This window comes from Corythoichthys intestinalis, chromosome 2 (genome assembly GCF_030265065.1).
Source record: "Corythoichthys intestinalis isolate RoL2023-P3 chromosome 2, ASM3026506v1, whole genome shotgun sequence".
Classification (NCBI taxonomy): Eukaryota; Metazoa; Chordata; class Actinopteri; order Syngnathiformes; family Syngnathidae; genus Corythoichthys; species Corythoichthys intestinalis.
The window spans coordinates 48,983,093-48,995,765 of NC_080396.1; the positions used below are offsets into that span (position 1 = coordinate 48,983,093).

The 12,673-nt window shown below is 41.6% G+C and overlaps 1 protein-coding gene across 4 annotated transcripts in view; it reads left to right on the plus strand.

Annotated features, from left to right (window-relative positions):
- The window catches only part of cpne5a (copine Va), a 179,525-nt gene that overhangs the window by 121,373 nt on the left and 45,479 nt on the right, over nt 1–12,673 (plus strand). For all 4 annotated transcript variants that reach the window (XM_057860861.1, XM_057860870.1, XM_057860890.1 and 1 more), the window contains 4 exons: nt 696–737; nt 826–901; nt 4,746–4,799; nt 5,112–5,173. In XM_057860861.1, the coding sequence (XP_057716844.1) occupies nt 696–737; nt 826–901; nt 4,746–4,799; nt 5,112–5,173 (234 nt within the window). The remainder of the gene's footprint in view (nt 1–695; nt 738–825; nt 902–4,745; nt 4,800–5,111; nt 5,174–12,673) is intronic.

Genomic DNA, 12,673 nt, shown 5'->3' on the forward strand with positions numbered 1-12,673 from the left:
TGCCTCCTGGACGCCTCCCTGTAGAGGTGTACCGGGCATGTCCCACTGGCGAGGGGCCACGGGGAAAAACCAGGACACGCTGGAGAGACTATGTCTCTCTGCTGGCCTGGGAACGCCTTGGGATCCCGCCCGAGGAGTTGGTTGAAGTGACTGGGGAGAGGGAAGTCTGGGCTTCCCTGTTAAAGCTGGAGCCCCCTCGACTGACCCCGGAGCAAGCGGAGGATGGATGGATGGATGGATGGATGGATGGATGGATGGATGGATGGATGGATGGATGGATGGATGGATGGATGGATGGATGGATGGATGGATGGATGGATGGATGGATGGATGGATGGATGGATGGATGGATGGATGGATGGATGGATATGTTTAAACAAGCTTTTAAATTGAACGAGTCAAAGATCCACATGACTTTTATTATCGCATGCACTTTGCGTCTTATGAGTTGAGCTCAACATTGTATTTTTGACAGGTTGAAAAACATCAAGGTACCACTTCATTATTTCTTTTGAAAACTGTTTTAAAAGATGTTTTCTTTGTGTTGTAGTTTTAATAAATGTAGTCTAGAGTGAGAGTTCATTTTTCTTGCCATGAATCACACTTTGGGGCAGCCTGTTTTGCTTTAGTGTTACACATTCTCGCCTTGACAATAACAAATGTGTTCATCCTGTTGTTTGTCATTTTCTTTACAGGACAATCAAAGTGGAAGTATATGACTGGGACAGAGACGGAAGGTCAGAAAAACACACACAGACACACACATTGCTGCATTGGCTTGAGCTGTTATGAATGCCATTTTTTGTGTTTGTCATTCTCTACCAGCCATGACTTCATTGGCGAATTCACCAGCAGCTACAAAGAGTTATGTCGGGGTCAGAGCCAATTAAACGTCTATGAGGTGAGTACAGATTTACACGGTCAGGAAACACACACGTTTACGCTCTTGGCCTGGACCAGGCAAACTTTTTTTGTTTTGTTTTGGTAGATGTCAGCTCATCAAGAGTTATCAAAGAGAATTAAGTACATTCCAGGTCCTTCCAAAACCAAAATTCATACAATGTGTGTTTAGTAGTGTACTAATCAAATAGGATGTCAAAAAAGGAAACCGTTTTTACATATTGATTTAACGCTTCAATTCAGTTTATTGTGCTGCTCCTTCTTGAATGTCTGCCTTGGTCACTGTAGGGCAGTATCGAAGTGATGTGGACACAAAAGAAAGAAAAATAATAGTTTCACAATTACTGTGACTCTGTAAGTTACTGTAGTTTAGATCATTTTCACACAATACATTTTAAAGTACTGTAGTTTTTAGTCATGATAAGTCTCCAAAATGCCATTTATTCTGAAATTTGTGAGAACATATGTAAGTAATCATACAATTTTATTTAAACGTAGGGCTTTTGGAAGAGGTTATCCGAAAGTGATTGTGTCAATATGACCCATAACAGGAGGGATAAAGAAAGCATAGTCCAACATTGGAGTACCTTTCATTCGCATAGATTTTATTCCAAAGAAGGATATCCAGCAGAGTTTGTGCCTGGAGAGATCAATCTCCACAATTTCTGTGTGCTGAATCCCAAATGGCTTCTTACTTTAAAATCAGAGCCTACTTTGCCCTAGGAAGGTGACAGTGTCGTTACACCCACATTTAATGACAGAGGACTCTCTGGGTCATGCTTATTTGAGCTAACCTATTGGAAATGAGCATCATGCCGCTTCTTCCCATTTACCCTGGCAGAGGTTAAGTGGACAGGGCAGCTTTGTACTGCAATGTTCTAATACAAATGAGCAACAGAGCCGTGCGCCATCATCGAACTTGGTTGGGTTGCCCTTGAGGATACAGTTGAATACCTATCCAACCTTGCTAACGGAGAGGGATGTGACAAAAAACATGAGAGGAAAACATGACGAAAGCATAACAACAAACCTTTAAAAAAACAATGCCACAAAAACAGAGGTTTTATGGAAAAACATGACAGGAAACGTTTGGAAAAAACGTGATGAAAAAAATGACTGATAAACAAATCAGAACATCTGAGACCAAAACGTAACTTAAGAGATGAGGGGAAAAGTGTTTTGACGGTATGTGTGAGTGTGGTTGTTATGTACACACAGCTTGGAAATAGTTTAATGACAATAGCATTCGATATGTCAATCGTAGCTTTGCAAATGACATTAAGTATAAGCAGTATATGAGTACAAATGATTATGCACCGCTTGGAGCGTGACTGTTTTGACGACAACGTATGATTGTTATGCCTCACTCTCCATGGAGCGTGATTGCTTTGACAACAAACAAAGCTGATTGTTATGCTACAATAGCCTTGTGGGTGATTGCCATGACAGCTTGGAGAGTGACTGTTTTGAGAACAAAAGTGTGTGATGGTTGTTCCACACAAAGCGTCGAGTAAATGTATCATTGACAAGAGTGTGTGATTGTCATGCCAGACAACATTCTTAATTAATTGTGTTTAATTTCTAGGACATAATACATATAGCACAGGGGTGGGCAAACTATTCCACAAAGAGCCGCTGTGGGTGCGGGTTTTTGCTGCGAACCCATCAAGAGGACACCTTTTCACCAATCAGTGGCCTATTCTACGAACCGAGTTCAACCTCCCCAGAAGTAATCCAGTTTACCATCGGGTAACCGGAGTTGACAAAACCTGGTTGTCTAGTTTGTGGTCAATCGGTGCTACGACGCTGATTATGAGGTTGATTAGTCGAACCTGTGTCAACCCAGAGTTACTGCGCGTTCACATAAAAGGGGGCGGTGACCAGAGTTAAACACTACTTGTGACGATGGCACGGGCACCTTACTTCACGGAGGAGGAATGCGCGATGATCACCGCGAAATCCAACACCGCTTCGGCGAGTAGAGCGCAACGGGTCTGTTGACAGCGAATTTACAGATCGTGTGATTTGTGAATGCGTCAATATGCCAGTTTACTTATGTCCATGAAAAGAAATAAAGCCTGCTGTCAGGACAATAAAATAAGATTTGGTACATTAACAGTAAGAAATAATTGTCACACATCACCACACGAAACAGGATGATTGTATGTTTAGTCCCCTTGACTGTACGAATACGTATGTTCTTTTTTTTAGTGTGGGCCTAAAAAATCCAGCCCGACCCGACCCGAGTCCGATCAATAAACTTGATTTGCAGGCCCGAGCCCGACAACCCCCCCCAAAAAAATTATGTTATATTTGTGAGGACTCAGGAGAAGAAGGAAATGCGGGGATGCGATGCGTTGTTGCGTAAATAAAAGCCCGTCTTTTGTAACGATTTTTCACAGTTAAACAAGACTGTAAGATGCATATTCAATAAACATTTATATCTTTTATATTTGTGCGTCTGTCCTATCAGTGGATTTGACATTTAATTTAATCTCCTCGAGTTGGCAGAAAAAAACGCAAGTTTTCTCAATGTTTAAATAGTCTACATATTTCTATGATTATTATAAATGCATCAATTTGAAGCGTTTCCATACCCCACTCCGAATCGCACGGCATACAGTGTTCTTACGCAGATATTCAGCATCACCGATGGAATACATATATTGTCCCTGGCGAAAGAGAGCACGGACAGGCACACACAATCTGCGCGGTTGTGAGGGCCTGACTCGGCGGGTTACATTAGTGACGTCTGACTAGATCAGTTGGCACAGGTAAAGAATTCCCTCAGCTGAAAATCTATATCTTTCATGGAGAACATCTTCCGGGTACGCCAGCGGATTCTGGCGGTCCCGAAATACCCATGCCCTCCGGAGAGAGCCCCTCACAATCCGCGCGCCAATGTCGTATGGGTCGTCCAAGTACGCTGTCATTGTCAGGAGGACACGTCCGCGGAGGAGTGCTGTTTAAATAGAGCGTGGTTAATTGGAATCCTGATGTTAAGCAAGATCTAACTCTGACACGACCAGGTTTGGCGTGTGGCGTGTGTTGCCATGGCAACACTTCTCGGTTCCAACATATCCACCTTTCGTAGTCTCGTATAGCCGCGAACTTACGTCGCACGTGATAAAGTTACTCTCGAAGTTACCCTGCTAAGCCAGAAAACCGGCTTCGTAGTATAGGCCACAGATATCTCAAGGAGAAAACAAAACATGTTTTAAGGTGCAGTAGCCCTATGCTGGATTTCGACCTACTTGAGCATTGTAGGTTGTTTTTTTTTTGTTTTTTTTTTGTTTTTTGTAGCTGAGCTAAGACTGATGCCCACCCACACCTGGCATCCTGGTAACACCACTGGTTGGAACAAAAACCCCTGATATAGCATGAACACATTCATTGAATACAGACTTTAATTGTAACTCAAGAAATAGTTGCCTGCAATTTATTGCTTTATCTCACTATGGCAAGAAGCCTTGTGGGAGCCGGCAGTCTTCTGTTTTACTTTGCTCCAAGAACAGGCAAACCCTTTTGTCAAGGAAAGATTTCTCCATCGCTGAAGCAGCTTGCTTTGCTTATCACCTCGATGACACATCATGTGCATTGTTCCTCACAATATGATTTCACAAGAGAAGCACACCCCTGCAACTCTGAATAATGTAGGTCTTGCTGTGCGGAATGATCTATGCTATCTAATCCTGACGCCGCTATTGGATTTGGTGTATGCTTCATTACCCCTCCTGCATGGCACAGGAGGGCAAAGATGTTTTCATTGTTTATGGCCCGAGGCGGTAAAAAAAGAATCGTTCACATAATCATTATCCCACTTTTCTTCCCTGTCTATACACAAGGTGGTGAATGCCAAGAAGAAGCTCAAGAAAAAGCGATACATCAACTCCGGGACGGTGAGTACTCCTCACAGCAACCTCAGCTTTGTTTTAAATCCGCTCATTCCCAATGTCACGGTTTACAATGCCGACAGTTGGCAGGATGTTGTAATCATCCATAATGATACTCGTGTCCGGGGCCAAGTGTGTGTTGATGAACGCATTAGTCATTGATATATTCATCAGGGATTATAACATTAGAAATTCTAGCCATGCATCAAACTCATTTAACATGGATGAAGTGTTTTGTGCGAATGTGTTTATGTAGATGAGTAGGTTTCACTCCAATTAATGAGCAAACATTAAATCTTTTGTCTCCCCAATCATCAGGTGTCCTTGATGTCATTCAGTGTCGAGTCAGAGCACACGTTCTTGGACTACATTAAAGGAGGGTGAGTTTTCCGGCTTGTCTTTTAACCGCAATGGTGGGTCTGGGAAATTCGTTTTTATACATTAACTTCAGCTTATCACTCAGGATCAACTCTGATGAGGCTAAACAGTATAGAAAAAAAGTTGGAAGGATGTTCTTCCAATTCCAGAAGGTGGGGCGTGGTCAAGGGTTAGCATTGGATCTATCTATAAAGAAGAAAATCAAGTAGCAGGGGTGTCTGCCACCTTGTCTTTTTTTTTTTTTTTTTTTTTTTTTGTTTATGTTTTTTGTGGGGGGTGGGGGTGGCAACTACAGTCCTCATGTTTGTTGAATTTGTTGTATTTTTTCTTTTTAAACTGGGAAAATCACTGGTAATTTTGCTGTGAGACTAACAAACCATGGTGTTTTTAAGAGTTGGCTTGATTAGTTATTTCTTTCATATTTTTGTCATAGTTCATGTCAACTCCAGTATTCTTGGTCTTGGTTCATTTGTTCCTTGATTAGAGGACCAGTCAAAAAGGGGTGCTCGCAGAGAGCACTCTAAGGGTTGATTAGAAGTTAGCTCATCTCTGGCATCTGGAAGCTCATTAGCTGGTGCTGTGAGACGTGTGACTTGACTGTGACAAATGCAATAGCAAGAAAGTTCACAATCAATAATGTGGATTTTAATTGAGTAATCTAGTCTTTTCAAATACATTACTTGTAACTCATCACAGCATCTGCTGCACAGTATGGGCTGCCGAAGCACTTATGCTTCCATGGTTTCTGCCCCCAATTTGAGTTAATTTTTCCTCAACATGATGAGAAAGCACTTTCAAGATGTTTGGAATTCACCTTTACGCACAGTTGTATTCAGAGCCGGCCCAGGCCATTTGGGGGCCCTAAGCAAAATAATGCCAAGGGTCCCATATTTCTGTAAAATGTATTAAAATTGTAACTTAATGTGCATCTTTCTTGTTTCTTGATCTCATAACTATGTACACGACATTGCCAAGCATTACCTTGAATTGTACATTTGGGGAAATCATCATCTTGTGAAGAGGACGGCACTCCACCAAAATTTAGCCCAGGAAAATATTCGTCAACAAAAACGTGTACTGTGGGGAGTGCACAACTAATTAAGTAAATTCCCCATGGGCTGATACATGACATACTACTTGATAATAATGTCTGATATAAATGAAATGACCACACTGGGACAGTTAATTTTCTCCAGGGTATTTTGCCGACTATTTTTTTATACTTGTCCACATTTCGTTTAAGGTGCGTTTAAGGATTTTCGATTTTCTTTTTCTTTCGTTTCTCTGCTCCAGAAGGATAAATTCTCTTCGACATATTCGTGCTTCTATTATCCAAGCAAGTTTGAGCACCAATCATGGCAAAGCAGGTTTAACGTCACTCCCCAGGTTGCCAGATTGTAATGTCAAGAAAATGGATGTTTGCATAGATAAACGGCAATGCGCGCCACATTATTCACGATGCTCTATTAACAACGTATAAAATGAGGCTGCCAGATTGGTTGGCCCCGAGCGGTAACCCTAAGCAGCTGCATAGTCTGCGTATAGGCTGGGCCGGCCTTGGTTGTATTGTAATCAAGTCTGACTAGTTTTGATATTTGACAGAAATTTAAAAATTGGTTAAATTTCGTTCTTTCACCCTAAAATTTGGTTATTTAAAAAATTAATACATTTGTGGCGGACCCATATCTATAAAAAATCGATTTAACATATTGCAGTATATTTCAGATCAGAGAAATTGCCGAAAATTTTGAACTGTGATAGTGTCCATGCCTTTAAAAAAAATGTTTTTAGGAAATTGGTAAAATTGTATAAGAAGTAGCTTGATGTGTGTCCATCTTTGCCTGACACAATTATTTGTTCACAAGATGCTATAAATCATTCATTAGAATATCTCCTTTTAGCTCAGTCCAGTTCATCTCCGATGTGAATGACAAAAATAAATGATGGGCAAGCTTGAAATAAAGGCCGGAAAACCAGTTGCACATGGACATGTTTCTTTGTGCCCTGTTTTTACCTGTCTTCCGCCTGGCTGTTCAAGGTGGAATGTCCCAGATCTGTCCTATTTCTCTCTCGCTCGCTTGTGATCTCGCTCACTCTTACATGCACATGCACACGCACGCATACACACAACATTTAATAACTGTTTTATTCCCACTACTGCCTCCTTCTGCTCCAATTTGTTCCATCAAGTTGGAGCTCAGAGTTGGGCATGTCATACAATACAAATTGCTAGTGTACTGTCTTCTGAAAGTATCATAGTTATTTATATTAAGATATTAGCATCTCCGTATTGTGATTTCTTACACTGATTCTGTACTACTTTTGAGTTGCTTTTACCTGGAAAACTGTAGAAGGGTTTGTCTTCAATATATTGATGGTACTTAACAAGATAACAAATACAAAATTTTATTTGCGCATTTTACTATAGCTACTTTCACTTTAATAGCTTTTTTTTAATGAAATCCATCTATTCATACATTTTCTGTTCCGAGCCGCAGTGTTGCTGGAGCCTATCCCAGCTAACTATGGGTAGAAGGCAGGGTACCCCCTGAGCTGGTTGCCAGGAAATCACAGGGCACATATGGACAAACAATCTTTCCTACTCTCAATCACACCTGTGGGGAATTGGGAGCGTCCAATCAGCCTAACATGAATGTTTTGGGGATGTGGGAGAAAACCTACACATGCAAACTTCACATAGGAAGGACGCTACCCAGGAATGAACCTTTCAGAAGTGTAAGGCAGAAGTCCTAAACACTAAAAGCCGCCAAATCCATTTACAACTTTGCAATTGTTTAACTATTACCACAAAAATAAACACTTTGAATTTTGTTGCTCCAATTTGCTTTGTTGCTCCAATTATTATTGTTATCAATATTTTTTTTTTTTTTTTTTTTTTTTAAAAAGACACCCAAAATGTAAGTGCGAAGTATGTACCCTCTTGTACTCGTCATGTACCCTAATTTTATGAACATTCCTCCAAATCATAATGAAACTATAAAATCACGTTCCCCCTGCATTAAAACAGTGGCGGATTCTGGTATTTCAAGGAGGGGAAACTCAAAGTGTGTCCGCCTGTGAATGCTTCGTCACGGTGGAGGGGCTCAACGGCACCTACTGCTTAGTAGGGAGAGAAACTAGAGTGACAGAAATCAGTCTACAAACACAAGCAGCTACAAAAGAAAAAAAAAACACCAGAAATTAGAAGCTCGATTTTTCTCTAGTCATTTTTAACAAAGAAAGTGTCATTAGGATGATTAGTAAAGTCTCAGAACAACGAAATGAAAATTGAAAAACCCTTCCCGCGGCTGTTCAACAACAAGATCGCTGATTCACTGTTTTCACTGTCAGTCAAAAAGGGATTCAGCCTCAGAAAGCTCATCAAATCATCATGCAGAGAAGATGAACGTCCGGGCCAGCCAAGCCCCGCCCTCTGCCCATAGACCTCCAGAGACGCACAGCTTCTATCGGGTGGGACAAACCCAGCCTTTATCCAATGACTCATCTTATTTCGCAATAGTGGAACAATGCACTCTCATCTCTGTTTACCAGTGGATTGAACAGTTCAAAAGCGGTCGAGGACAAGGAACGAGCAGGACACCCAGCCGCATCCACTACTGATGCAAACATTGAACAAGTCCGTGTCTTGTTTCTGAATAACTGGCAACTGACCATTGATGATGTGGCAAACCATATGTACATTAGTCTTGGTTTTGCATATGAAATTATGCATAACGAACTCAAAGATTCCTTAAATGGCCGTCGTTTTGCCATCCATCAACAGGTGAAGGAGGCTGTGCATACATTATGTGGCTTGATGCTCAACTGAAAACTTTTCTTTCTGAACGGCAAATTATCTCACTTTTGAATGGATGTAAAAGACTGGACATAAATGGAATTAGTGACAAAATTTGCCAGATGACACTTAATGACATCTTTCATGAGCATTCCTAAGTGCCCATGATAGTGCCATGTCGTATGACAGTCTTAAGGCTGAGTTATGCTTCCGCGTCAGACCTGCGTCGTCAAAGAAGACCCGATTTACAACCCTGCGCTGTAGCCTGACGTGTTCCTATTGAATTTTCAAACCCTAGCGTCACGTCGACGCATATGACGTGGCGGAAATGGACTGTGATCGGTCCGCTCAGGCTGTTGTTTCCGGTTCAGCGCGAAACCACCGCCATTGTAAAATAGAATCAAACATTATTTTTCTACACGCAAAAATGGACCAAGCCGACGGGAGTATCATCGAAGAGCAAGTCTCGTCAAGACATCATAAAGATTGCCAAATGGCAAGGTCAGCGATTGAATAAAAAAAATGAAAGAACCACCGACACGTGTGTGTTCGGAATCGAGTGGCCACACGAAGCGGTGACAGTCGGCCGAAAACTGCCAGCTTTTTATCACTTTATGTTGTATTTTTGGTTGGTGCACTTCATAATTATTGTGTACATATGTTTGCTGTCAGTCTGTGACTTATTTACGTGTCACACTTCAAGTATCTGAAGAATAAAGCACATGTTTGGTGCCAAAAGAGTTCAAAAGGGGTTTCAACAACAGACAGTTCACACACGATACATCATCACTGACTGAGAGTGCCTCGGTGCTTTTATGATAACGTTAACATCAAGGCTTCCAACGCAGTTTGGGAAGTTCAATAGACGCCAGAAATATGCTATGGCTTCCCACTGGCTGGTTTTAGAGCACGGCAAACAAATCAGGCTGGAGGGCTTTGCAGACCTCGGACAAAACGCTGGACGCAGTGCTCGATGCCAGTTTGAAGCTAGCAGCCACAGCTAGCTGGTTTCCACCCGAGGCTTGAACTCTCTATGCGGCATCAAAAGTTGGACGACCGCCTCGAAACCATCTTCTGGAATGGAGTACCAATACTTATTTGACTTACCCTCATAGATCCAGTTACTTTACACCAGGACAAGTGTGTTTGCAAAAATCTTTGCGTTTTCGGGCACATTGAGCCCTCCAAAATGCCAGTTATTTGTTAGAATATGCTGTTCGTGTTCTAAATTGCAGATGATCGTTGATTGTTGTGAGGATACGCGATAGATTGATGGATGTGTTCAAAGTTGTTGTCACTCTAATCATTGTGTAGATGAGTTAGGAGCAGATTCACTGCTAATCCTATGGACTGCCAGGCTGATTAGCGAAGGGATCAAGATGATGAAGAGACGTGACGAGTGAGGTGCTTCGTGATGGAACAAATCAAGGCGCATTATCACGGCAAAGCAAACAACAGACGTCCATGTTTGTTCGAGGCTAGATGAAATTGAGGTCTCGCTTCCTTCAACCATCAGCACTTTGTCTAATTACATCTTATTTTTTCTTTGGAACACAAACCAATTAGGGAATGTGTGCAACCTTTAATAACTGCAGCCATCTCCAAGGCCTACACACAATACTCGGTTGTGAAATTAAACCTTACTCCTGTGATCTAAGAGTCTCTTCAATGCTCATTAAAAAAGAAAGGATTTGCCCCATGGGACCGGCAAACGTGTAATGGGTGCATAAAGGGGCCAATCTAGATTACGCGTATGCCAACAGTTGAAAGAACAACTATTAAAGCCCTTTGGAATGAGCTGAGTGAATTGGTAATAATTCAAGCCACAAATATACTAATGTAGTAAAATACAGTTTGTTAACAAACAGAAAAATTGTATGATTTTTTTTTTATGTTTGTGGGGCAACATACTACTTAAACCTGTAGGGTCAAAACTGTGGCCTTGGGGAGCATCTTCGGCATACCACCCTTTTTATAGCAGCCTGCAGCAGATAATAAAGACTGTCTCATTTGCCTGCAGCTTAATGAACTGCTGCCTTAAGAGAGAGTGGCTTACTTCCAGGTTTTTCGAGATAGGAGATGTGACTTGACCTTTTTTTTTGTTTGTTTGTTTGTTTTTGTGTTAAAAGAGTTAGAAGTGCAATTCAAACCCCCACCGACTGAAGACAGCAGCACGTTTCATAACATCAGGTCACTGTCGATTCACATTGGTTTCCTTGCAATGGAAGGACAATATCATTTGGGGACTGTATGCACCTTTAAGTTGCAAGGAAAAAGAACAAAGAAGGACAATAAATTAGATAGTTGTTGTTCATGCCCGTATTTTCTGTGTGTGGCTGCCTTTTGAAGAGGTTGTGTTTTTATACAGAGCAAAACAGTTGTGGGGTATTTTACTTGTGAAAAAAACCTCTTAAATTTAGGATTTGGGGTGTTTTTTGAGGGTGCTTAAAATGATTAGTTACAGCAGCTAAAAGAGTGATTGCTCGCTCCACTTCCTGCTCCGTGCCATTCTTTCAGTGTGTGTATTGCAAAGTTTTCGGCCCCTAACACACTTCAAGCCATTTTCACACCCTACGCCATACCTTACATTTGTCACGCAAATAAGCAAAACTCAACTATTGTCATAACGAAAAAAAATCATTGTGTTTACTTTTGACTACAGCCATCTTTAGGTCTATGACTGCCAGAGAACCACGTATACGTAGACACTACTATATAGAGTATCGTTGAGTAGGCCTGCCTAATGAAGCCTTCGTACCAGACAGGGACTTCTATCTTGATTATAGTGCATTTAATCATGCTGTAGAAATAGGTGCTATTCCACTTGAAACTTTACGACTCTGCTACTAACATCAGGAATATAGGGCTAATTCTGCAACTCTCTACATAATGACTTCTCCAATAACTAATTGGAGACAAAAAAAAAAAAATGTCAACTAAGAGCTCAATTCATACTGTATGTCACAGACTATCTGTGCACAAATGAAAACTATTCTCTTATATTCCCTTTTTGACGAAGGAGAATTTACATGTTGGTGTTAATGTGACGTTGTGTGTTTGTCTTCACGTATATATAATACATACAATCTAAGGGCGTATTCACACCGTCACTGTTTGGTCTGGACCAGAGCCATATAGAAAGAGGGTTGTGACACTCCCATAGGGATCCATTTAACGATTTTACTTCGGGGTTTTCTGAGTAATGGAGCCTCGAAAAGTTCCAAACATCACTTCGATGAGGGCGGACCCCAATCAGATAATCAAACAACTACGTGATGTTATCAGTTTTTACCATAAATGTCGCAATTGGCCTTGTCAGTTCCATCGAAAACCATTACGGCGCTGCTTGTGCTTGGAACTTTTCTGGCCTACATGAACCATGTGACCACCCTCGGCAAAATCAGATCGTGTCGCAACTCTTTCTACCTGGCTAGGGTCTGGACCAAACCAAAAAGGTTTGTGGTGCGCACCTTTTGGGCTGGTGTGAATACAAACTAGCAAACTCTGGTGCAGACAAATTATCCGTTCTGAGGCCTCGCCGGAGAGGTGTTCTTGGTTCGCTTCCAAGCGGACTGTGGTGCGGTTCGCTATAGGTGTGAAAGCAACAACACCGTGGTCCAGACCATAGCTGAAATCACATACCTCTTTGAACGTAACAGACTTCCGTAACAAGGAAATGTTTGGTTGGCATCACAGTCTGTGGTTA